The sequence below is a fragment of the Halichoerus grypus genome, chromosome 6 (assembly GCF_964656455.1).
Source record: "Halichoerus grypus chromosome 6, mHalGry1.hap1.1, whole genome shotgun sequence".
NCBI classification, from domain to species: Eukaryota; Metazoa; Chordata; class Mammalia; order Carnivora; family Phocidae; genus Halichoerus; species Halichoerus grypus.
Genome location: NC_135717.1, coordinates 117415223 through 117439327, shown reverse-complemented (window position 1 = coordinate 117439327; position 24105 = coordinate 117415223). Strand labels below are relative to the sequence as shown.

At 51.5% G+C, this 24105-nt stretch overlaps 1 protein-coding gene and 1 pseudogene across 4 annotated transcripts in view; one reads left to right on the top strand and one right to left on the bottom strand.

Moving 5' to 3' along the window:
- POU6F1 (POU class 6 homeobox 1) overlaps nucleotides 1-24105 on the top strand; it is a 28921-nt gene extending 4816 nt beyond the window's left edge. The window contains exons 2-11 of one of the 4 annotated variants that reach the window (XM_036098880.2): nucleotides 6146-6239; nucleotides 8242-8437; nucleotides 12619-12722; nucleotides 13565-13790; nucleotides 14320-14573; nucleotides 15291-15419; nucleotides 16042-16245; nucleotides 18992-19133; nucleotides 19688-19856; nucleotides 20868-24105. In XM_036098880.2, coding sequence (XP_035954773.1) covers nucleotides 6192-6239; nucleotides 8242-8437; nucleotides 12619-12722; nucleotides 13565-13790; nucleotides 14320-14573; nucleotides 15291-15419; nucleotides 16042-16245; nucleotides 18992-19133; nucleotides 19688-19856; nucleotides 20868-21213 — 1818 coding nt within the window. In that variant the 5' untranslated portion in view covers nucleotides 6146-6191 and the 3' untranslated portion in view covers nucleotides 21214-24105. Of the gene's footprint in view, nucleotides 1-6145; nucleotides 6240-8241; nucleotides 8438-12618; nucleotides 12723-13564; nucleotides 13791-14316; nucleotides 14574-15290; nucleotides 15420-16041; nucleotides 16246-18991; nucleotides 19134-19687; nucleotides 19857-20867 lie in introns of all 4 variants that reach the window. The other 3 variants (XM_036098879.2, XM_036098882.2, XM_036098881.2) reach the window with 3 other exon arrangements.
- Nucleotides 3833-4625, bottom strand: LOC118539947 (swi5-dependent recombination DNA repair protein 1 homolog pseudogene; annotated as a pseudogene).

The following is a 24105-nucleotide window of genomic DNA, read 5'->3' as shown; positions in this document are numbered from 1 at the left end:
AGGGATGTGGTGTTCCTTCACACCAGCTACAAAAGCTGTGTGGACCACTATGGCAGTGTTAAGTGGGGGAATTCTGGGCATATTGGAAGGAAGAGCCAGTGGGATTCAGTGAAGGAGCAAATGTGAGCAATAAGAGAGAAGGCAAGGATGATGGCAGGGTTTTTGGCCTGAGCGTCTATGGAAAGATGAAACTGCCCATTGGCTGAGACGGGGAAGGCTGCATGCAGGTGGAACAGGTTTGGGGGCACCTGGGTGGCCCAGTTGGTTAAGCGTCCAACTCTTGGTCTCAACTCAGGTCTTGATCTCTGGGTTGTGAGTTCAAGCCCCGTGTTGGGCTCCACATTGGATGTGGAGCCTACAAAAAAAAAAAAAAAAGAAATCAGGAGTTTGGTTTTGAACATGTTGAGTACAAGATGATATGAACAGTCAGTAGGCATTTGGATTTCTGAGGCTGAAGTTCCCAGATAAGGTCCCAGCCAGAGATTGAGATTTGGTCCTTGTGTGACTGAGTGAGCCCATCTAGGGAGGAGGTAAAGTGTTGATGGCACCATTCAGCTCAGCCCTAGTTACCCATCTATGCCAGTCTCCCGCATGCCATCATTGTGGTCTTTTTGAATGGCAGCTCTGCAAGAGGTAAGTGCATACACAATTTAAATATAAAAGGAGTATAGAGCTGGAGATTCTGCTGCCAACAAACAGCCTAGCCTGAGAGAATAAAGTCAAATTTTTGAAAGGTGATTTCCCACAATAAATGTGGCTTTCTTTCAATTGAGGACAGGTAAAACTAATTTCAGCTTAACCAGCCATTCCTTAGAGTCCACTAACTTCACGAAGAGGACCCTCCGCCTCCAAAATTGACTGTATAGTCAGAAGGTATTTTACACCTTGAAAACCTCAACCACATGAAGTGTTAAGGGAGGGATGAAAACCACAGAAATGAGTCTGAGTTAAAAGTCTGCATCCCATATGAGAATTTCCATTGTCCTCCACATGGCATAAGATTCTTCATACATAAAATTTCATGTCGGAACCCAGGAACAAGGGGAAAAGGACCAACCCCAAACTGCAGTAGGTATCCCTTCTGTGGATCCTCTTGCTCCTGTTTATCCATCATGACATTTAAACAGACTGTATTGTAGTTCTCTCTTTGTTTCCTTGACTCCCATGTTAGACTGAAGGCTTCTCCACAAAGCTGAGGAAGGTTTTCTCCCCCATTGTATCCCTTATGCCCAGCACATAGTAGCCACTGAAATATTTGTTGAATAAATGAAGGACGAAACATTTCAGGATTTTTCCTAATAGAATCTCAGGCTACTCTAGGGGGTTCGGATGTGTTTGAGATTTCCTTTTTTTTTTTTTTTTAAGAATTTATTTACTTATTTGACACAGAGACTGAGAGAGCACAGCAGGGGGAGAGGCAGAGGAAGAAGCAGGCTCCCCGCTGAGCAGGGAGCCCGATGCGGGGCTCGATCCCAGGACCCTGGGATCATGACCTGAGTCCAAGGCAGATGCTTAACCAACTGAGCCACCCAGGTGCCCGTTTGAGGTTTCCTGATGCTCCTCCTGGGTGCCTTAGAACGTTGCCCTAAGCAAGCCCAAAGCAGTTGCCAAAGGAGAATGATACACAGAACCAGGTCCCCTAACTCAGGCCCCTCTGCTGGAACTCCTGGATGGTCCCAGACCTCCGGATTTTCAGATTGTGGGCAAATGCCTCAGCACCCACCGTTCATTCTCTCCCCGGGGTTACCTGTATTTTTAGATGTTAGCCCAGGAAAGGGAGGGATAAATGAACTGTCTGGGAACCAACTGAGGTGCTTTGCCAGGTTCGAGTCAGGTGTTTTTCACTCATCTCACTGGAGAAAGAAGACCAAGGAGGAGGCTTTGGGTGGGCTCTGGCTCCCATCCCAGCTTTACCCAGAGCAGCTCCGCTGTGCTGTGTATGGTGTGGAGTTCTACTGCCTGAGTGATCACAGGAGCCCCTTCTCTTAAAACGGACCGCGGATCGTCTCTCCTCACTGGCTGCCAGGCTGTGGGCACGGCATGGCATCGTGAGCTCAAAGGAGGCTGTGCAAATGGGCCGTTTACCCCCGTCATTGGGGAACCGGTCAAAAAGCAAACTAAAGATGGCTGTCTAGTCAGTGAGGCCAAGCCACAGCCTTAGGCTTGAAAAATGTGGAAAGTTCCTGGCAAGGGGCTGGGACCAGCTGCAGAAGAAAGTCTGCACAGATACTGAGCCAGGAGACGCACAGGACAGAGCTCAGAGTCAGAATGCTGCGTGTCTACAGACTGGAGAGGTGTTTATGTCACGTGCGTATCTCTGATAGGAGCCATCTCAAGCCAAGACGAAGGGAGACCAGTAAGTCCTGGGGTCTGAGATGAGGGAGGCATTTGCCTCTGTTCTGCCTGCATTCCTGCTAGGCAGAAGCCTGGTTGGCGGGTCAGAGTGCGCCTGCGTGGCCAGAGGCTCCGAGCCAGGCCTACCTTTTTCCTTGACACGGAGGACTAAACATTGAGGACCCGGGTCCACATAAGCTCATGGAATTTCGAGGGTAGAAGGGATGTTAGAATTACCTGAGCCTCTCTGCTGCTTGAATCCCCCGAATAACAGTCACAAAGTGAACACTTGCTTAACCACTCCCTGTGAGTGGCCACGGCTGGCCCTAAGGAACTGGTGGCCACAAGACTGGGAGCAGGCTTTAAGCTCCTCTCGAGCAGATGCCCCTTGCCCCACAATGACTAGCTACTGATGCCTCCCGTCTAAAGGCCTTTGGAACTGGAAAATTCTTGCCCTGTGAAATGTATGTATCAAGCTATAATGGACCCAGATTTACTTTGCATGCCTTTCTGCTCCATTTTGTCTCTGCCTTTTATTTGAATTTGCAGATGGCTTGCTAATTGACTTCTGTATGTAACCAATATCATGGCTCATCCCAGTTCCCATCCAGCACTGGTGGTAAATTGCCAAGTTCTTGGCAAAACTCACAGAAGGCTCCCATGTACAAAATTTGGAGGAGGACATCACCCAGGAATGAGGCCAGAGTCCCAGTGAGGGTGGATGATGCCTACTAGCTCTTCCAGCAAATTCCTCTTCCCCTCCTGCCCCACCTTGTCCTACCTGAAAAGGGAAGCCTTATTTACTCTTTTTTCAAATTGCTGGGTGTCCTGAATTTCTTGCCCTTCTTTTCATCCCTACTCTAGGTGGTTAGGGAAGGAAAGGGAGAGAAGGAACCTCATGGTTCTCCTTGCCTCCTTGGCCAGGAAACATTCTGCCAAAGAGTGAAGACCCTAAAAAGCGATTACACTCTTAGGTATATATGCCAAAGAATTGAAAACAAGTGTTCAAACAAAAACGTGTGCAGAAAAATTCACTGAAGCACTATTCACATAGCCAAAAGGTAGAAACAACCCAAACATCCATCCACCGATGAATGGATAAGCAAAATGTGGTATATCCATACAGGATTTTTTTTTTTTCGGGACATATGAGTTTAATTGCCTACTAGACCATCCAGATGGAAATCCGTGGTAAATGAATGGAAACCAGAGTCACAAAATTAGGAGAGAGGCAGGCATTTTTAGACCACTTTAGGTTTAGACACTCACCAGGTTGGACTTTTTTTTTAAAAACATTTAAAATAAAACTTCTTACCACAATAAACAGAACAATATATTAAAACTGACTTCCAGAATTGTCCAAATTATTTTAATCACATTTTTTTTCACATTTCTTTAAATGTCACGTCTTCTTTGGCAAATTTGTTCAAAATACTAAATTTTCATTTTATAATTTAGTTTATCTAGTAGAGTGCCCCTACATTGATGGTCGTCAGGGTACCTTTCTCTAAGCCCTAATGGTTTATATCTTCCCTTTAAAATGTGTTAGTATCTTTAAAAAGTGTATAAATATCTTTTAATTACGTTATCATTTTCAAAGAAATCCTAGGGGGAAAAATTATGAATTAAACACCTGTAAGTTCTTCTTCCTTTCTGCTATAGTATAGCAATCGGTCATCTAACCCATAGTGGCCTAGCAACTGAGCAAGGCTGAGTCTTCTTGTCAATTGCAACCGATTGCCCCTCATAAAGCAACAGCTGACTACAGCTTCTCCACTTCTTTTCGAGCAACCCCGTAACTGGCCCAAGTCATTCTTTGGTCTATACATTATGCTAGTTTTGGTCCCCGAAGAAGGTCTTCCTTTTCCTGGACCTGCTTCACCAGTTTTGCTTGTTCTTCATTTAATCCGTGTTTGGGAATCCTCATTCACAAAATCGTTTTGGAGACCACTGCACGACCCAGGATCAAGTGCGTAGATTCACATAATTTTATGGAATACGTACTTTCTTCACATTCACGATCTATGTGTTTAAAATGTTCTTAAAATTCCAAACAGTTTTCTTCCAGTGAAGATGCCGATTTCCTTGAAAAGTTCTGATAGTCTTCATTCTCTAAGACATTTTACCATGCTGTAACAGGGATTAAATGAAGATCTTGTTTTCCTTCCTTATTGTTTAGGTGTTGCCCTTACAGGTTTTTCTCTTGGACTGCTTGTGTGGGGAGGTGCTGGATCAGCACGGGCCTGGGGAGTGCTCGGTAAAGTCGCAGCTGAGCTTGACGCACTTTCCATCTTGGAAATGAAATCTCAGTTTTGCCTCTCCCTGAGCCGGCGCAGAGAGTGCCGAAAGCCCACCCAATATTATCCGTTATTCCATAGCTATAAAAAGGATTAAAGTGTTGATACATGCTACGACGGGGATAAACCTTGAAAACATTTTGCCAAGTGAAAGAAGGCAGACATAAACGCCATTTAGTGTATGATTCCATTTATTTTATTTATTTTTATTATTATTATGTTATGTTAATCACCATATATTACATCATTAGTTTTTGATGTAGTGTTCCATGACATATGATTCCATTTATATGAAATATGGAGAATAGACGAATCCATAGAGAAAAAAGCAGATTAATGGTTGCCAGAGGCTGGGTCTGGCAGAGAAAGGGAGTAACAGCTAATGGGGGTTTCCTTTGGGGATGATGAAAATGTTCTGGAACTAAATCGTGGTGATGGTTGCACAGTATTGTAAATCTATTAAATTCCGCTGAGTTTGACACTTTAAAATGGTTACAGTGGTGAATTTTACCTCAATTAATAAAATAAAATGAGGAAGACCGATCAACACCCCAGGGTTGAAAGAGGGGGAAGGGAAAAATCTGGAATCTAGAACACTTCTCTGAGTTTAGTTTCCTCATCTGTACCGTGGTGGTAATAATGCCCCCGTCCCCCCGGCCGGCATGAGTAATGAGCACGAATAAGTGTTACATAAACACTTAGCACTGGAGGCACTCAAAGTCAATGTTAATTGCCTTCTTTGCTATGTAAGTAAACCTATTTGTCCCCTTTATACCTTTATTTCTTATGACCCTACTGTTTGTGGCTCCAGCCAGCCAATCTGTTCTTCACAAGGGCTCCTCCCACTTCCTCTCCCTGCCTTTGGCTGGCTGTTCCACCATCTGGAGGTTGTCCTGCCTCCAGTGTTAAAGGCCAGGAGGGTCGCTAGGCCACTGCCACAGAATCACTTAAGAGCTGATTTTGTGAGACCCCCTGCTGAATCAGACTCCCTGGGGATGCTTGCTTCAGGGGAATCTGGTGTCTGTATTTTTAATAAGTGCTCTAGGTGATGATCATGCATATTCAAGTTGGGGACTACTGTTTTAATTTATACCTGTCTTTACCATCTTTTCCAGGAAGTCTGCTCAGACTCCTCCCCTGAAAAGCCCTCTGATTAGCCAGAGTGCTCCTTTCCTGTGTCTGAGGTTCTCAGGGTCTAGGCCAAAATCAGCTTGGGTTCGGCTGGGTCTGCTCTCTCCCTGCAGTCTGGGGGACTCCCAGGGACAGATGTTTGGCCTTCTCTTTCCTCTTGTCACCCTGGTTCCTCCTGAGTGTAGGTTCTCCTGGGATGCTGTAGGAAGGCAAGACACTTTAGTTTTAAAGTCCTTAGAATCCTGCTTACTTCTACAGATATTTGGGAGAACTTAGATTCGCTCTCTTCCTACCATTGTCCTCCTGACTTTTTGAGATGATATAGAAATTGTATTACTGTGTCACATCAGCCTTTGCTTTTCCTGTCCCATGTCATCCGACAGATGTGCTAGGTGTGGGCCGGCCCCCACCCCACCCTGACAAGTGACCATGGATCCTGGAGCCGGGCCAGAGTCATCTCTGACTGTCAATGAGCAGGTATATGCTAGGGCAGGAGGGGGCGGGGGGAGTGAGGGTCATGGACCCCAGGGTATGGTCAGGAGGAAGACGCCACAGAGCCTGTCAGTATCTGTTTCTTACCAAAATTCTTGGTCACTTCACTCATCCAGATATAGTTACCAGCTAGGATTTCTCAGGGGCTGAGTTGGGGGATTTAAGCTGTGACTGTCTTTTTTTTTTAAAGATTTTATTTATTTATTTCAGACAGAGAGAGACGGCATGAGCTGGGGGGGGAAGGGGCAGAGGGAGAAGCAGACTCCCTGCTGAGCAGGGAGCCCCATGTGGGACTCCATGCCAGGACCCTGAGATCATGACCTGAGCCGAAGGTAGACGCTTAACTGGCTGAGCCACCCAGGCGTCCCTAAGCTGTGACTTTAAAAAATGAAGAATAGACGTAATTAAAATATACAAAAATGTATGGGGCACATGGCTGGCTTGGTTGGTAGTGCATGTGACTCTTGATTTTCAGGTCGTGAGTTTAAGCCCCACATTGGGGTAGAGTTTACTTTTAAAAATAAATAAAAATTTAAAAACATATACAAATATGTATATTTTTATGTAAGGAAAGATTTGGACATCACGTAATTTACTCTCTTTTTTCGTATATATATTTTATAATTTTTTGTAGTGAACGTATTTATTACATCATTTTTTAAAAGAAAAAAAAGACTAATATCTCTTAAAATGTAATTGGACTGAAGTCCCTCATAGGTCAAGTTTGCATCAGAAAGGGTACTGCTTTTGGAAGTTTATTTCACTCATACTTCCCTGATGGGTTACATTGTCACTTTTTCCGGCAGTCTCTGGCTGGATTCAATTTTCAGGCCTCAGGACTGTGTTGTGGGAGTGCCTTCGGGTACAGGCCAAGTGCAGGGGAGGCCCGACAGAGCTTTTGCATATACAGAGTGTCCCCGAATCTTGAATGGCCCAATTCAAAGTGCTGGAGGTAAAGAGCGCAGGAGCGCTGGCTGTTTGAGCAGAAGACCACCAAGTGTTCTAAGGAGGCCTGCAGGCTGCCTGCACCGCTGGGCTGTGGAAGCCCCCCTCCAGGTTGGAGCATGCCCACAGGTGGCACGACTGGACCTGCAGGCCCACGGGGTCCAAAGCTCCAGTCCAGGATTCCTGACCCTTGTTTCGGGAACTTAGCTCGCAGGGAAATCTTGGCCTTTACCCCAGCGTTTTAGAAATAAAGGAATCATGAGCTTAAAAAGTTCCTCAACATTGTGGAGCATTTTGCACCCCCTTTATCTTTGAGGGAACTTCTATATGGTTTTTTTTTGTGTGTGTGTGTGTGTTTTAAGATTTTATTTATTTATTTGACAGACAGAGACACAGCGAGAGAAGGAACACAGGCAGGGGGAGTGGGAGAGGGAGAAGCAGGCTTCCCGCCGACCAGGGAGCCCGATGCGGGGCTCGATGCAGGGCTCGCTGCGGGGCTCGATCCCAGGATCCTGAGATTATGACCTGAGCCAAAGGCAGGCGCTTAACGACTGAGCCACCTAGGCGTCCCCCCTCTCTAAGGTTTCAAGAGAAGTGAAGAGGGATTTGCTTCTTGGCCCCGCTTAGGCTGTGGATACCGTGTTAGGGGCCTCCATCACCACACTCCAATATCCTAGCAGCTAAGAGGACACCCTGGCAAGGCTGTGGGATAGGCCACTTACCACTCCCTGAACCGAGTCCAAGAAGGGGGGCAAATAGAAATATCCCCAAGCGGTTTGGCTCTGTGGGGCTTTTTCCAGCACATGTCAAGCCCTTCCCCTGTCACCAGGCCCCCAGTTCCTTTCTGAAGCTCCTTGCCTGGAATCAGGGAGCTGCAGCCTGCCCCAGGCTGTGAAATTGCCACAGAGCACGCCGCCTTCAGGCAGGAGGTCCGAGTCTTGAAGTGCGCTCTCCGCTCTCCCCCAGCCAAACCCAGAGCTCTGTTCCCCAGGACTAGACCAGCCGCTCCGCACCAGCGAAGTCCCCTCTGCTCTGTTTGCAGGTCATCGTGATGTCAGGCCACGAGACCATCCGTGTGCTGGAAGTTGGAGTGGACGCCCAGATCTCTGCCGAGGAGGAGGGCAAAGGGCTGGAGGGTGTGGCTGCTGAGGGCTCCCAGAGCAGAGACCCTGGCGAAGCTAGTGAACCTGCTGGTGAAGCCGGGCCAGACAACCCAGACTCCTCTGCAGAGGCAACTGGTACGAGGCCATCGGTCCCATCTGGCATTGCACCACCTGAGTCCCTTTCTCTGGCTCCTTAGAGAGCCAGCATGAATCCCTGGGGCCTCGGTGGCCTCAGGGTCTTGCTGTCTTCCTGTCCACTGGACAGCCTCTGGCCACAGCTATCCTTCTGCTCAGCTGCTAAGGCTGTCCTGCCCTCCTTGTCCCTGGAACTCTAGATCCGGTTTCAATCACTTCCACACCTAAACTGGGATGGGTCATGGTGTGGTGGGCGGAGAGAGGCAAGGCTCAGTTGAGGGGATTGAATTCACCTCACAGAGGGAGGGCTCCAGGTCTCAGCCAGACCCTCAGGCCCAATGCAGAAAAGACTAGACCTTTAGGATCCTGACAGCCCTTCCAACTCAGTACCTTTGGTGGTGGATCTGGGAGGTCCCAGCAGCTGGGGGTAGGGGGGCATGTTACCTACCCTGGACTAAGGGTGTGGGTTAGGTGGGACCTTATAGAATCTGAGCTCCTTACTCCCAGCTGGGCTGCTGTGAGTCACGCCAGCTGGTCTTATTTGTGCTGCCCTCTAAAGACACTTTAGGGCAAGAGTTTGACTCTCCTGTACGGGGAATGGAGAGAGATGATCCACCCACACGGTCTCTCCTAATTGCCCCGCAGTATAGCTGTGATACAACCAGGGCTGTCCTAGAGGCTGGGACTGGTGTCACGCATGGCTCTCTGGCCGTGCGGCACCCTCTCCTGGACTTTGCTCACTGATACCTTGCAGAGTAGACATCTTTTGCTGGAAACCTGGGACCTCCCTAGTCAGTCCCCCCAGAACGCCAGGATTCATCTCCCCTAGGCTACTGCTTATCTTCCCTTCCCTAGATTGGAGATCTGGGCTGATGGGGGTGGGCCCAGAGGAGGAGCCAAGAAGAGAGCAAATGAGGACAGGCTTTAGGGAAAAAGAAAACGGCAAGGCCTCATATCCCTTGCTCTACCCACAAATCAGTGTGCAGATTCATTTGGGACCCTAGTAACCCCGGGTCATTTTTTCTCCTTTTGAATAAAGGAATGGCAAGAGACACGACCGTTCTCCCCTAGCCTGGAAATGCTCTGCTCCGTGTTGAAGCTAGGGAGGGCATCGGCCTACTCCTGTGGGGGCCGTGCCCTGGAGAGCAGGCAGCCGAGACAAGGATGTTACATCTGGCCCCCCTTCTCATTCCTTTCCATGGTGGGGATGAGGCCCCTTTTCAGGAAATTTGGGAGGTATCCCAGGTTTATCCTCATTTCCCTTTTTACTCTTTTTTTTTTTTTTTTTTTTTTAAGAGAGGGTGGTGGAGAGGAGGGAGAGAGAATCTTAAACCGGATCATGCTCAGCAAGGAGCCCAATGTGGGGCTCGATCGCAGGACCCTGAGATGGTGACCTGAGCTGAAATCAAGAGTCGGACGCTTAACCGACTGAGCCGCCCAGGCGCCCCATCCCTTTTTACTCTTTAATCTGTCTTCCATATCTCATTTCTCCTGGTGCCTTAATTCTGTTCCTTGTCCAAACCTGCTCTCGGAAATGGATCCTAAATCAACTATTTACACCTTAGCATGAGTGTTTATGGTAGTGTACATCATCTTCCAGAGGTTTGTATATTTAAGCCTTTCACGAAAGTCCTATTCTCTGGAACGGAAATTCTAGTTATCATCAAGAAGGTAAGGGAGGCATTTCGATGTACCTCCTAAGAAGCTGCCAACTTAGACTGTGGCCTTGCAATCTTTCTAGGTACGCAATGTTACGAAGAGTTTCCTCTTCAAACAAAACTAAGTAATGGGAAACTTTTTCAGGATGAAAAAGCTCGAGTGATTTATATCACTCTAAATTACTACCCAGTCCTTGTCACAAGTATGTATCTTTATAGTTGTGGCCACCAAGAGTAGACTGTAATAGGACACTTACCACCATATTATTCATAGGCCCATTTCCTTTATTGCCATAGATTCACACACCTGAGTCTGGGTTTGGCTATTGTCAGACTGTCTGGTTTTTCACTGTCATAACCGGTAGTGCTTTGAGTGCCTTTGTACTGGTCCTTTGAAAATTTGTTTTTTCCTTTGAGGTATTGTCCACTCGAATTCCTTTTGAAGAGAAATCAATTGTGTACATAGGAGGAAGTCATTACATGAAAAATACAAAATCTGTCAATGAGCGGACAAGTAATTGGCTATAAGGTACCACATGCCTGTTAAGCCAGAAAAATAAACAGTGATAAAACCTAAATTGGGTGGCACTTTGGAGAAATAGGAACATTATTGACTGTTCTGTGAATTGGTTCAGTCTCTGAAAAGCAGTCTTGCAGGAAGGGACAAAAGCCCTAAATGTATGCAAACCCTTGGACCCTGGGTCCTACTTTGGAAATAAATCCTAATAAAATGAGTATGTCCTTTCTTTAGATGGTAAGCTTTTCTCATTCGTGTTCATCACATTCCCATTTTCCCACTTTCCTTTTTTTAAATTTCATAAAATTTTGTCAAGCAAAATCTTTTTTAAGTTTTCATAGATTCAGGGGCACCTGGGTGGCTCAGTCGTTAAGCATCTGCCTTCGGCTCAGGTCATGATCCCAGGGTCCTGGGATCAAGCCCCGCATCGGGCTCCCTGCTCAGCAGGAAGCTTGCTTCTCCCTCTCCCACTCCCCCTGCTTGTGTCCCCTCTCTCGCTATGTCTCTTTCTGTCAAATAAATAAATAAAATCTTTTAAAAAAACAAATAAATAAATAAATTTTCATAGATTCAGAGTATCCTTATGTTCTCTGATTTTTTTCAGTAGTTAGAACTGCATTTCCCTTCCACAGTGGAGATGAACCTGCCATTTTGTTTTCTGTTTGAATTTTATTTTATTTTTTTTATTAAGATTTTATTTATTTATTTGACAGAGAGAGAGACAGCGAGAGAGGGAACACAAGCAGGGGGAGTGGGAGAGGGAGAAGCAGGCTTCCCGCGGAGCAGGGAGCCTGATGGGGGGCTCGGTCCCAGGACTCTGGGATCATGACCTGAGCCGAAGGCAGACGCCCAATGACTGAGCCACCCAGGCGCCCCCTGTTTGAATTTTAGAAGGCTTTAGTTGTTGCCTGTTTGTCTCTTTAATTCCTTAAACAATTGGATTTTTTGTCCTTATATACCGTGAACATTACAGTCCTGAGTTAAATTGCTGCCTTTACAGATTAAAACGGGCTGGGAACGCAGGGTTGGAAGGTTGTCTGATTCAGTGGTTCCCACTGTGGCTGTGTGCTGTATCACAAGCGAGCTTAAAAGAAAGTAGAGGGAGAGGAGAGGTTGCTGGCCTCCACTCCCGGCCATTCCCATTCAGGAGGCCTAGATTCGGGCCTGGAAATCTATGCCCAGCCAGTATTAAGAGGCCACCAATCTGGTCTAACCTCCATCACCCCATCCGTGGTCTCACCATGTATTAAATAATAACCCCTCTCCTCATGGTTGTGTAGCTTTGAAGAGGTTTCCTGGTGGGGTCCCCAATACCTGACTAAGTCGGAAGCTGTAACATGGGTGAAAAACTCCGGTTCACAGGAGGTTCCTCTAGAAGCTCAGCAAAGCTCCTCTTCTGGACCTCAGCCCTTAGGCACTGGCAGAGAAACTCTGCCCAGCCTGGAGTGCCCCTGGGTTCCAGAGTCCAGTTTTCAGGGCTGTCACTTCAAGGACTTCGCCCTACAGGAATCCTCGGAGCTTGCCCCAGGCCAGCACCTGCATCCAAAAAGAAGCCTGCAGGTGGCGTGAACAATGATTCCGCTGCCGGATGAGCCAAGGGAAGTTGCTCCCATCGGTTCTAGCTCCTTCCCTTCCTGCCACACGTTCACTTCAGGCCCTTCTACTGATGATGTGATAGGTCACCGTGTCCTGCGGAGCCGGGAAGTGAGAGACTGAGAGCCAGCTGCGCACAGGCGTGCATTTTCTTCAACTAGAGGTGGGAGGAGGGTAGCCTACCTTGCAGGTCTGGCACAGGGCTCCCCAGCCTCCTGTTGTCACGACCGGCAGCACTGGGGGAAGCAGTCTCCCCGGGGCCAGGGAAGGCCAGCGATCGGCCTTGGGTTATGCAGAAACAGAGTGTGAGGCTGAGAGGTGCCCCCTCAGGCTGCAACAAGCTGCTGTACTCCGGTGACCCCTCGGCGCGTACCGGGCTCACTCCTTGTCCTTTCTCTCCATGCCACGTGAAGTGAAGTCTCTGCCGGGGATCCCTCCGAGCCCTGCCCCTGCTGTTGCCACCTTCAGCCAAGCCCCCAGCCAGCCTCAGGCCTCGCAGACCCTGGCTGCCCCCCAGGTAAGGGCCCCCCGGGGCACTGAGCAGAGGGCCCTGGGCAGGAGCGAAGCATGGGACAGCCAACGTGGGCTGGCCGGGGGACCTGGGAATTTCACAGGCAGAACAGGGAAGGGGCTGCAGCTTGGAGGAGGGGCTCCCGCCTACTAGGCACCCCTGGCCTCTCCCCTACCCCAGATCAGGCCCACTGGGAAAATCAGATGTGTGCTTGCCAGGTCGTATCCCTGGGTCCTGTGAGGACTGTAGGTAGGGAGAACATTAACTCTTTCGTGCCACAGGTGGCTCTGTTTATCCCATGACTAAATGAGGGGATGCCCTTGTGAGCCCCTCCAGTGGATGCCTGGCAGAGTTAATGGATTGTTCAGAGTCCTCATTTAGAGCCAGGGGGCAGCCCCAGGGCAATGAGAAGCTGCCTCCCGATCCCCCAGCAGTGCTGCGCTCCCTGTGGCCCTTCGCTCCTGGCACAGATCTGCCAGGCATCCGGCAGGGGAGTATCCTCCATCAGAGCTGCCCAGAGGCCTCTGTAGGCCCTCGACCACCTGGTCCCACCAGCCCCCGCCCCTGCTTCCCCTTGGCTGTGCTGTGAGCAGGGCCAGGCCCTGTCTCCAAGAGGGGCAGCTTCTCTGAAGGCAGGCTCGTCAGGTCCAGGCACCCCCTCAGGGTTGGGCCTCCGGCTAGGGCTTGTCTCTTCCCCACCCTCATGTGGCCTCCCCCCCCCCCACACACACACCGCCCTCAGAATGCTTTGTTTGTGCTCAACTGGGTCCGAGAGACCCGGTGTTTGCGCTGTCAATGTTGATTTTTTATTTTTTCTTTTCTTTTTGAAATCTTGTTTGCTTTTGCAGGTCTTGACTCAGGAAAACTTAGCCACAGTTCTGACAGGAGTTATGGTTCCAGCAGGGGCAGTTACTCAACCTCTTCTTATCCCCATCAGTATTGCAGGTCAAGTGGCTGGTCAGCAGGGGCTGGCCGTGTGGACAATTCCTACAGCAACCGTGGCCACCCTCCCAGGACTGACAGCTGCTTCTCCCACGGGGGGAATTTTCAAGCCACCTTTAGCCGGTCTGCAAGGTAACGGCAACTCTCCCCAGGACGGCAGCAGGCCCCCCACCACCCTACACTACTCTCCCTGCACGCGCGCTTGCCATGTTGGACTCAGAACCCGCGGCCCGCCAGGGCCACAGCCCTGGAGTCTGGATCCGGTGTCCCAGGCACCCCGCCACAGAGCTGCTGCACCACCTCGGGACTCTAGGCCATGACACGGTGCTGGCCCAGCAGGCCTCTCCTTCTCCAGCCAACTGAGACTGCCCCTCTCCCCCCTCGCCAGAATGCACCCCACGACCAGCCTCCTGAGAAGGACTGCAAGAAGATTCAGCTTCTGGTTTTGAACCTCCACATCTCCAGGCCCAAGGGAGGGGGGATGAGAGCTGTTGCCCTGTGCTGCCCCTGCAAGGATCAAGGGAATCACAGCTGCCTGTCCCCTCTGCCCCGCTGTCCCAACCCCCTCTCCTGCCTGTGCCAGATCCCCTGGGATTGGAGCCGCTCGGGGGGCCGCGGCTGGGCGTTTGAGCACCCCTGTCTCTGCCTTGCTCCATAGCAGCCGCCGTGCTGAACGCCGCCCTCCCGACGCCCGTCCAAGCTGTCCCGCCGCCGGCACAGGCCTCCTCGCCCAGCCAGCCCCGGCCAGCAGCCCAGCCCCAGACGCTGTTCCAGACCCAGCCGCTGCTGCAGACCGCGCCTGCCATTGTCCCGCAGCCCACTGCTGCCACCGCTGCGGCCCCCACGCCCAAGCCGGTGGACACCCCCCCACAGATCACCGTCCAGCCCGCGGGCTTCGCGCTGAGCCCAGGAATTGTAAGCCGCTGCCCTCACCCGGGGCTGACCAGGGATGGACCGAATCTTGGGCCAAGGGTGGAACTGGCCCTTCCCACAGGGGAGGAAGGAGGTGGAGGACCAGCCCCCCGCATCCGGCTCTTTTTTCCAACACATCAGCAGAGATGGCCCCCCTCTGAGGCCTTCTCCTTGCATCTGCCAGCCCATCCGTCCCAGACAAGAGCAGACAGCCTCCGCCACGAGGGCTGGGCAAATTCTCCAGAACCTGAACCACTGGATCGGCCTTGGAGGGTGGGATGATGTCTGGGGATTGCACACTTGTGAGCTGTAACTAAGGCGGAGCTGGAGGCTCACGGCCCCGCGCCAGTGTCTGTCCAGTGTGGCTCCCGGCTTGCCAGGGGAGCTGTTAGGTGCGACTAGAATCACTGGCCCCTCCAGTCTGGACTTTCTGTCCTCCCAGGCCTGGCCTGAGAGATTAGCCAGAGTTACCCTTCCACGGCGGCGGCCCCACCCTTCGCTGCCAGGCCCCTGCAGCCCCCCGCCCTGGATACTCTTCAGCTGGACCTGGGCCTGCAGCCCACATTCACATCTGCCCAGCACCTGTATCTCCCCAACCCCCCCCCACACCCCCCACCCCCCACCCCCCACCCCCCACCCCCGGCCCGCAGCCTTGTCCTCTCTGCCTAGGGCTCTTTCTTGCCCCTTGGCCTCTGAGCAGGGCTCTTTCTCCACCCACAGATCAGTGCCGCTTCCCTCGGGGGACAGACCCAGATCCTAGGTTCCCTCACTACCACTCCGGTCATTGCCAACGCCATTCCCAGCATGCCGGGGATCAGCAGTCAGATCCTCACCAACGCTCAGGGACAGGCAAGTGGTCAAAGGCAGAGCTGAGGGGTGGGGGTGGTGGAGAAGCTGCCTGGGGGGTCAGGATACGGGCTAACGGTCAAAGAAACTCCAACAGGGTGTCAAGCTGCTGTCCCTGTCCCTCGTGTGGCAGCTCTGTGCTGATGCTGAGCCCAGACAGGGGCATAGCCCCCACCCCACCCTCTAGGTGCTCACTCTCGCCAGGGGCTTTCATTTGTGGAGCACCCACCTCGTGGCCTGGCTCTGCGTTAGGTGCTTTCTCGTACATTACCTCACCTCACTTGGAGTACAGGCCTACTAGGTGGAGATTTGCATTCCCCTTTTACAGGGGAGAAGGCTGAAGTCCAGAGAAATTAAGCCACCCGATAAAATGAGGCAGGGCAGGGATTTGCATCCAGGGCCGTGTGACTCACGTGCAGACCTACTCCTGCCCCACCACAGCTCTGGAGATCGAACAAAGGAAACAGCTCCTAGAGGATGAATCCTTGTCTTTACTGATGAGGAAACTGAGCTCCAGAAGGGTGCAATGATTTAAGTCCCTTCCCCTGCCAGTGTGGGGCTTTGGGTTGGGGGCAGGACTGGACACTGGCCTCACACCCGGGGTCCCTGCGTTGTTTCCTCGCAGGTTATTGGAGCCCTTCCGTGGGTAGTGAACTCGGCTAGCGTGGCAGCCCCAGCACCAGCCCAGAGCCTGCAGGTCCAGGCTGTGACGCCCCAGCTGTTGTTGAATGCCCAGGGCCAGGTGATTGCAACCCTGGCCAGCAGCCCCCTGCCTCCGCCCGTGGCTGTCCGGAAGGCAAGCACGCCTGAGTCCCCTGCTAAGAGTGAGGTACAAGGGCTGGGTTGGGGCGAGGGCAGGATTGTGGGGGGTGGGCGGCAGGCAGGGCTGTCTGGCATGGGCTGCCTCCCTCAAGACTGCAGGGCAGGACAAGATTATCTTCCGAAGTCCCCAGGAAACAGAGCACCTCTCCAAAGTGAGGGGAAATCCCAGAGTAGAAGGCCCAAGCGAGTCCCCACATACTCTGTCCAGGGAAGGAGCACCCCCCCACCCCTACCCACACACACCCAAAAACGCGTCTCTGTGCCCTCAGAGGCTAGTGGTGTGCTGAGAAGGCCAGGGAGGTGGTCAGAGTAAACTGAGCCTTGATTAGCTCCAAGGTGAACAGACCACCGGCAGAGCCCCAGAAGTTTATTCTGCACCTCCTCCCACTTCACCCCTTCACTCTGCACTGTGGCTTTGATTATTGCTTTATTTGTTCATTCCAGGAGCAGTTTTTGCGTGCCTACTATGTCCCAGGTGCTGAAGATCTAGAGACGAGTAAGATGCCCTCCCTAGCCTTAGGTAGCCCAGTGCTGGAGACACTGCAAGCCAGCGTGACAAGGACTATGATAGGGACCTGAGAAGGTGCTGTGGGGACCCAGAGAAGGGAGCTCCCAACAGACCGGGGAGTTCAGCAAGGCCTCATAGAGAAGGGCCGGTGAACTCATCTAAAGGGATGAGCTGGATGGGAGAGTGGGCCTACCTTTACGTAATTGCAGGAATGATAATGTGCCAGAGCAGGGGTTCCCAAACTTGAGTGCGTGTCAGAACCACCCCTTATTGGAATGCAGATTCCCCGCGCACACACACATTCCCCCCACCCCCGGAGTTCTTATTCAGTAGAGTTGGAGTGGAGCCCAAGAGTTTGCATTTCTAGCAAGTTCTCAGGTGATGTTGAGGCCGTGGCCCTCAAATGTGGTGTGCTGTTTCCAAGCTTTGTGCATAACCCCGTAGCCTCCTCTGTAACATGGAGATTATCAGAGTACCAATTCAGAAGGTTATGAATGTTAACGGATATATTACACATAAGACAGTTAACACTCTGGTACACAGGAAGCACTGGAAAAATGGAGTTTTTATTTTATCACTGTTATTATGTAGTGGGGAGTCATGGAAGGGCTTTTAGCAGGGAAGTGGCTAGATGTGTATTAAAAAGAAATTACCCGGGGGGGGGGGGGGCGGTTGGTGCCTGGGTGGCATAGTTGGTTAAGCATCTGACTCTTGGTTTCAGCTCAGGTCTTGACCTCAGGGTTGTGAGTTCAAGCCCCACGTTGAGCTCCACACTGGGCATGGAACCTACTTAAAAAAAAAAAAAAATTAGCTCTTATCCAGGTGGAGCTAAGAACTGAACCGTGGCAAGACTTGAGTCCTTGTCACCTGTTAGGAGGCAGCCGAGAAACAGTTCTAGCAAGAAATGAGGAGCCCTGACTGAAGGCTAATAAGGTTCTGGTGATGAAGAGGGAATGGACTTGAGAGCTACCAAGAGGTAGAATCCAGGGAATAGGACCCATCCTAGAGAAATCTACACTTTCCAGGAAGCTTTAAGAAAAAAAAATCATACTAGGGGCACCTGGCTGGCTCAGTCAGTAGAACATGCGACTCTTGATCTCGGGGTCATGAGTTCTAGCCCCATGTTGGGGGTAGAGTTTATTCAAAAAAAATCATACAAAAAAATACTAATGTCATATATTTATAGTTTCTCTTGATGATAAATATGATACATGATTTTTATAAAAATTCCAATAGTATGTTAATGGAAAAAAGTAAAATTCCACCTCCAGAGATGACTTCTGTTGACAACTCGCTTTATATGCCTCCAGACTTTTTTCCTGGCAACTCATATGTAATTTTTTTTGAAGATTTTATTTATTTATTTGACAGAGAGAGACACAGCGAGAGAGGGAACACAAGCAGGGGGAGTGGGAGAGGGAGAAGCAGGCTTCCCGCCGAGCAGGGAGCCTGATGTGGGGCTCGATCCCAGGACTCTGGGATCATGACCTGAGCCGAAGGCGGACGCTTAATGACTGAGCCACCAGGCGCCCCCATATGTATTTTTTTCTTTTTTTTCTTTTATTATGTTAATCACCATACATTACATCATTAGTTTTTGATGTAGTGTTCCATGATTCATTGTTTGCGTATAACACCCAGTGCTCCATGCAGTACGTGCCCTCTTTAATACCCATCACCAGGCTAACCCATCCCCATATGTATTTTTAATAGGAATTATTCTCTAAAAACTGTTTTCGCTTTACCTTTTTTTCCACTTAGCACTGTGACCCAGAGCTCTTTGCTTGTCAGTATTTAAGAGATTTACTGTACTCTTTTTAATAGCTGCATAGAATCTCACTGCAGGGAAGTCCCAGGAATCACTTGCCAGTTCCCTATTGATGGACATTTGGGGTCTGGGAGGCCCTAGAATCAGGTTTCGGCTTCTGCTCTGAGGGAAAAGATTTGAGAGCAGTTATCTCGAGGGTGGATACTTGTTGGGGCTTTGACCAAGTTGTACTGAAACTTTCTGAGCCTCTGACCTGCCTTGTCACAGGTGCCTATGAGGCTCCAACTTGGTCATGATTGTTGGGTGGGTGCTAATAAGCAGCTTGTAAGTCTCGCTTTGTGATGGCGCATAGGTAGGAGTGTGCCAGGTGGGTGAGGATTTCATGCCCATTTTGCCCTGCCTCTGGACCTTGCAGGGACTGCAAGCCCCTGAGCCAGGCAGGTGGGCAGTGGGGACTCATGGACTCTCTTTTCATAGGTACAGCCCATCCAGCCCACGCCAGCCGTGCCCCAGCCTGCGGTGGTCATCACCAGCCCAGCCCCAGCGGCCAAGCCATCTGCCTCTGCTCCCATTCCAATCACCTGCTCTGAGACCCCTACTGTCAGCCAGTTGGTATCCAGTAAGTGGCTCCTGGAGAGGATTGTAGAGAAGAGGAGAGGAGGCATTTATTCAAATACCCCAGCGCCTTTAGATGCTGCTCTCCTTAATAAACTTTCTAGAGTCCAAAGGGGAAGGGCAAAGGCCTGACACCAGGGATTGGCTCTCTAATTCCCATTCCTGCTGAGCTGGATTCTAGGCATGATGATAGTGGAGGATGCTTCTTTGAGAAGCCAACCCATTGGCTGTCTCTCCTTTGGTCTCTCACCCAGTATCTGAGGAATGTGGATGGCTAAGTTGTGCTTGGGGCTAGGAGTAGGGAGAATGGGGGAGGGTCGGCCATTAGAGCTAGAAGAACTTGAAAACAGACCCCTACTTCCCGACAGTTAGTCCAGGCTCCTTTCCTGCAAGGCTTGTTTGCTTTGGGAATAGGGGCGAAGAGGACAGTAAGGGTGCATGGGCCTTTTGTCAAATGTCCTCATCCCTCACTACTTTACCAGGCCAGGCCAATAAGCTAGATAAGCAGTGATATCATCTGTCTTACACACTCACCCCTGGTCCCTTCCTCTGGCCTAGAGCCACATACCCCAAGTCTGGATGAGGACGGAATCAACTTGGAAGAGATCCGGGAGTTTGCCAAGAACTTTAAGATCCGACGGCTGTCCCTGGGCCTCACGCAGACTCAGGTGGGTCAGGCTCTGACTGCCACGGAAGGCCCAGCCTACAGCCAGTCAGCTATCTGCAGGTGAGTAAGTCCTGCTCAGGCACCTGATGTCACTAGGCACTCACTGGGACCCAGGTGCATGGCTCCTTTCCATATTCTCCCTTGCTCCTGCCTCCTTCTAGACCAGGAAGGCTGTTCTAAGGATCGACATGAACACCTAGAGTAGCCAAAGACTGACGCAGTCCATCTGAGGGCCTTCTGTAGTTTATCTTCCAATCCTGAGCGTTTATGTGGTCTTTCGGTGGGGGGAGCCCAAGACCCTAATCCATTCAGGAACCCTACAGAAAAAGGAGTACAGCTTATGAAGTTGGTCCCCAAAGCGGGACCTTCGGTACTGACTTGGCTCTCAGCCACGACCCCCGCTGCCCCCCCCTCCCCCGGTTATGCCCCCATCTCCCCTCCTCCAAGGCATGACTCTAAAGGGATGGAGCTGATTTTTCTGCGTGCGGAGTTCGAACTGGTTCTGGTGCCAGCATCAAAGGAGGGCAGAGGGTCTCAAACAAGAATGAGCACGTGGCTCAGGGATGGCCGGAAGGTGCCTGCCAACTCCCTGGATCAGACGAGAGTGACCGTTAGAGCAGGCTCCGTGTTGGCAGTTCCGTAGTCCCGTCTGGGCTCGGTCAGAAAGAGTTGTCTGACTTGGTGAGGCTGCTGTGGGGCTGACTGGAGAGGTGCACTCGTGACATCCATGTGCCATCTCTGAAAGCCTCTCTAGACAACTCCTCAGAGGACCTCACTCACTTGGGTGTGAACGTTCTGGAAGAGCTGTTCATACAGCAGTTGCGCTGTTATCCTTGCACCACTGAACTGAGGCCATGGGAGTGGTCTCCCTGGTATGACCTGGGATGCAGGACAGTCTGAGGGGTCCGGGCTTGGCTGGGCCAGGGTGGTCTTGGTGGGGGTGGTGAGGGGAACATTTAGTCCAGTGTCCCCAGGCCTGAGAGGAGCGGCCCCTTGCGGAGTGTACTCCCACCCCAGTGTGAGGAATAAGACATTCTCACCGTCCCTTCCCTGGGCTCGGGTCACCCACAGGTTCGAGAAGCTGGACATCACGCCCAAGAGTGCCCAGAAGCTGAAGCCAGTGCTGGAAAAGTGGCTGAATGAAGCCGAACTCCGGAACCAGGAAGGGCAGCAGAACCTGATGGAGTTTGTGGGAGGTGAGCCCTCCAAGAAACGCAAACGCCGCACCTCCTTCACCCCCCAGGCCATAGAGGCCCTGAATGCCTACTTCGAGAAGAACCCGCTGCCCACAGGCCAGGAGATCACCGAGATTGCTAAGGAGCTCAACTACGACCGGGAGGTGGTGCGGGTCTGGTTCTGCAATCGGCGCCAGACGCTCAAGAACACCAGCAAGCTGAATGTTTTTCAGATCCCTTAGGGCTCAGCCCCCAGCCCTGCGTTCCAGCACTTTGTACTTCTCCCTTGGCACCTGGCTGCAGCCACCGCCGTGACAGCACCTGTCACAGTGTGGCGCGCAGCTGTGCTTGTCCTGGGTCGCGAGACTCCACCGTGTGCATGTGTGTCCGCTGCCTCCCTCCTCTCCTCCACGTATCTCACAGCATGGGGAGGGCAGAGGGGCCCACCGGAGAGCTCCAGGCTCGGGCCGGTCATGCCGAGGGACCCCTCCCTCACTTAAAGAAGCACTTTGCTAATGTGGTTTTCGAAGGGTGAATTCTGCTTGGGAACCAGACACCCCCCCGTCCTTGGGGCAGGGCTGCCACAGCCCCCGAAGGACCCCTGGCCATTAGCTCTTGTTTTTGATGGCATTCTCTCTGGCCCTCTCTTCCCCTTTGCTCCTGTGTGTAAGTGTGGCAGGGACTGCAGCCTCACCTCCCACCCTTTGCCTGCAGGCACACACCCCCCCCCCCCCAAAGGACCCAAGAGGCACAATTCTGAAAAGTGTGATGAGCTGCTCAGAAGGTCAGGCTCAGTGTCTGCCTTGCCTTCAAGGTCAGAAGGTTCCCGCAGCCCTGGGGCCAGAACACGTGATCTCCTTTCCCACTTCTTCCTGATTCCTTTTGGGGGGAAATTGCACTAAAGCGGAACCTTTTCATTTGTAATCCATGGTGGAAGGAAGCAGCTTTGAACTCTAGCTGTCCTGGAGCTGACCTGGGTGTACAGCACGCTGGGAACTTAGTAAATAAGCCCATCCTCCCAGATTTTAATCTAATCTCTGCCCGTGGCTGTCTCCCCCACTAAACAGTGAGGGATAAAGAACTGGCAGCCTGGAAAATCCCATTGCCCAAGCTCGCAGCACCCTGGAGAAAAATGAGGGAAGGAATGCTGACTCTCTCTTTCTCTTGTCCTCCCACCCACCCCCAACCCAGTGCCGGGCCTTCTCAGAAGGGGCAAATGAAACACTAAACCAAACAGCAAGGGCCCGGGGAAAAGGCCAACACCCAGAAAGGACTGGTGGCAGCCCAGGAAGGTCTCTTGCAGAAGGTGACTTAACTCTTAATTTTCTTTGAGACTTTGAGCCTTGGATACTGGAGGAGAAATCTTATTTTGTCCAAAGTCTTAGATCACGTGTTTGTGCCAACAATCCCCGCTCCCCCCCTCCGCCCCCAGTCAAGAAGCCCCCTGAGGCAGGATGGGCGTCCCCTGTAGAAAGGACAGCTGTGGCACGTTGAGGGCTGGCGTCTCACCCAAGCTGCTAAGTGAGTTTCCCAGCCTCACGGTGGCTGGACAGCCCCTGGAACTCAGTGTCTCACTCTGGGAGGTCAGGAGAGCACTGAGAGGTTGGCTTAGATGAACCCAGGAGACCGTCCCTAAAGGGGCACAAGTCACAGAGCCAGGTCCATAGCAGCCGCCCAGCTCCACACCTCACAAGATATACCCCGATGAAGTGGCTGTGAGGCCAGGGCCCATCCCCACCCCCACTGGTCACTGTGGCAGAGCCACCTCCTGGTCTAGCTTCCTCTGGCTTGCTGTCATTTCCTGCCTACGACTGGTCCCTGGCAGGCCCTACATTGCCAGAGTGTGAGAGGACAATTGTGTGTCAAATTGCCACACACACACACACACACACACCCCTGCCCCGCTATGTTTGGACCAACCAAACCTTCCCGAGTGTGGTGAGAATGAGGAAGCAGGCAGGTACCTTGCCTGCCCCGGCCTCCCAGGAGAGAATATGTCTCCCGGGGGGAGGCGTCACACTCAAGTTTAGGGTTATCCACCCTGTCTGCATGAGATGAACTGGCTTGGGAGAGGTGTGCTAAGCAAGTTTTCAGTAAGAAGAGTTAAAGTACTGGGGTTGGCAAAGGATTCAGTGACTTACCCTTCAATAAATCAGAGAGAGACAGGTTTTCACCCTCAAACACTTGCGTTCAGATATGCTTGCTTTTTTTGGGAGAGACAAGTGGGTCACAGCTGGAGCCCTGGGAGTAGCATATAATCCAGGGTGTGGCCATGGCCGTGGCCGTGGCCCTGGAGCTGCAGGAGGAACCCATCTGTCCTGGTCTGCAGAAGGAAAAAGATAATGAAGTTCTGGTCTAAATTAGGCCTGGCCATGCTTTCTCAGCTCCTCCCTTTTCTAAATCTGTCTTCCCGAGGCTGGGCTCGAATGAAACCATTTTCTCCTCTCCAGGAAGGATGGGTAGGTCTTTCCGACGGACAGGATTTTTGCGGGCTGAATTCCCCAGGCAGGGGGGTGCAGAGTATCCCTGAAATGGCCCAGGGCAGAGCTCACCGGCTTGCTGTCTCTGTTCCTGCTCTCCCATGTCGGACCCTCGGGGAGCAGCTGTCTGTACCCGAGGTGGGTTTTCTGCTTTGTTTCTGGTAGCACCAGGCTCTGAAGGGAGTTTATATAACTTTTGTTTTGAAAGCACCTTTCCGGACAGAGCCAGAGCTTAGGCAGGAGAAAGGGCAGAAACGATTTCACTGTCTGCGTGTGGTGGTGTTTGTTTTTGTTTTAAATGAAAGAAAGACCAAAACTTTCTGTGGCCCAGTGAATCAGCTGGGGTCTTTGACCCTGCGCTATCCACGGCATTTTATCTAGTGGGGGCCCAGGGAAGAATTTGGCCAAGCGGATTGAGGAACACGCTTGAATCTGGAATGAGAGAAACCCTGACGTTTTTGTGCCCTTGGACCCACTCACCTTCCTATGCCTAGATTTCCTTTCTGTCTCATAGGCCAGGCTCTGACACTGAGGTTCTGACTGTCCCCCCACAAGGGGCAAAGCCTGCTGAGGGCTGGAGTGAGGGGTGGGGAGGGAAGAATGGGGATGAAGCACTTGATGTAGTTGTGTGGAATAAACAGTATTTTTCTTTTG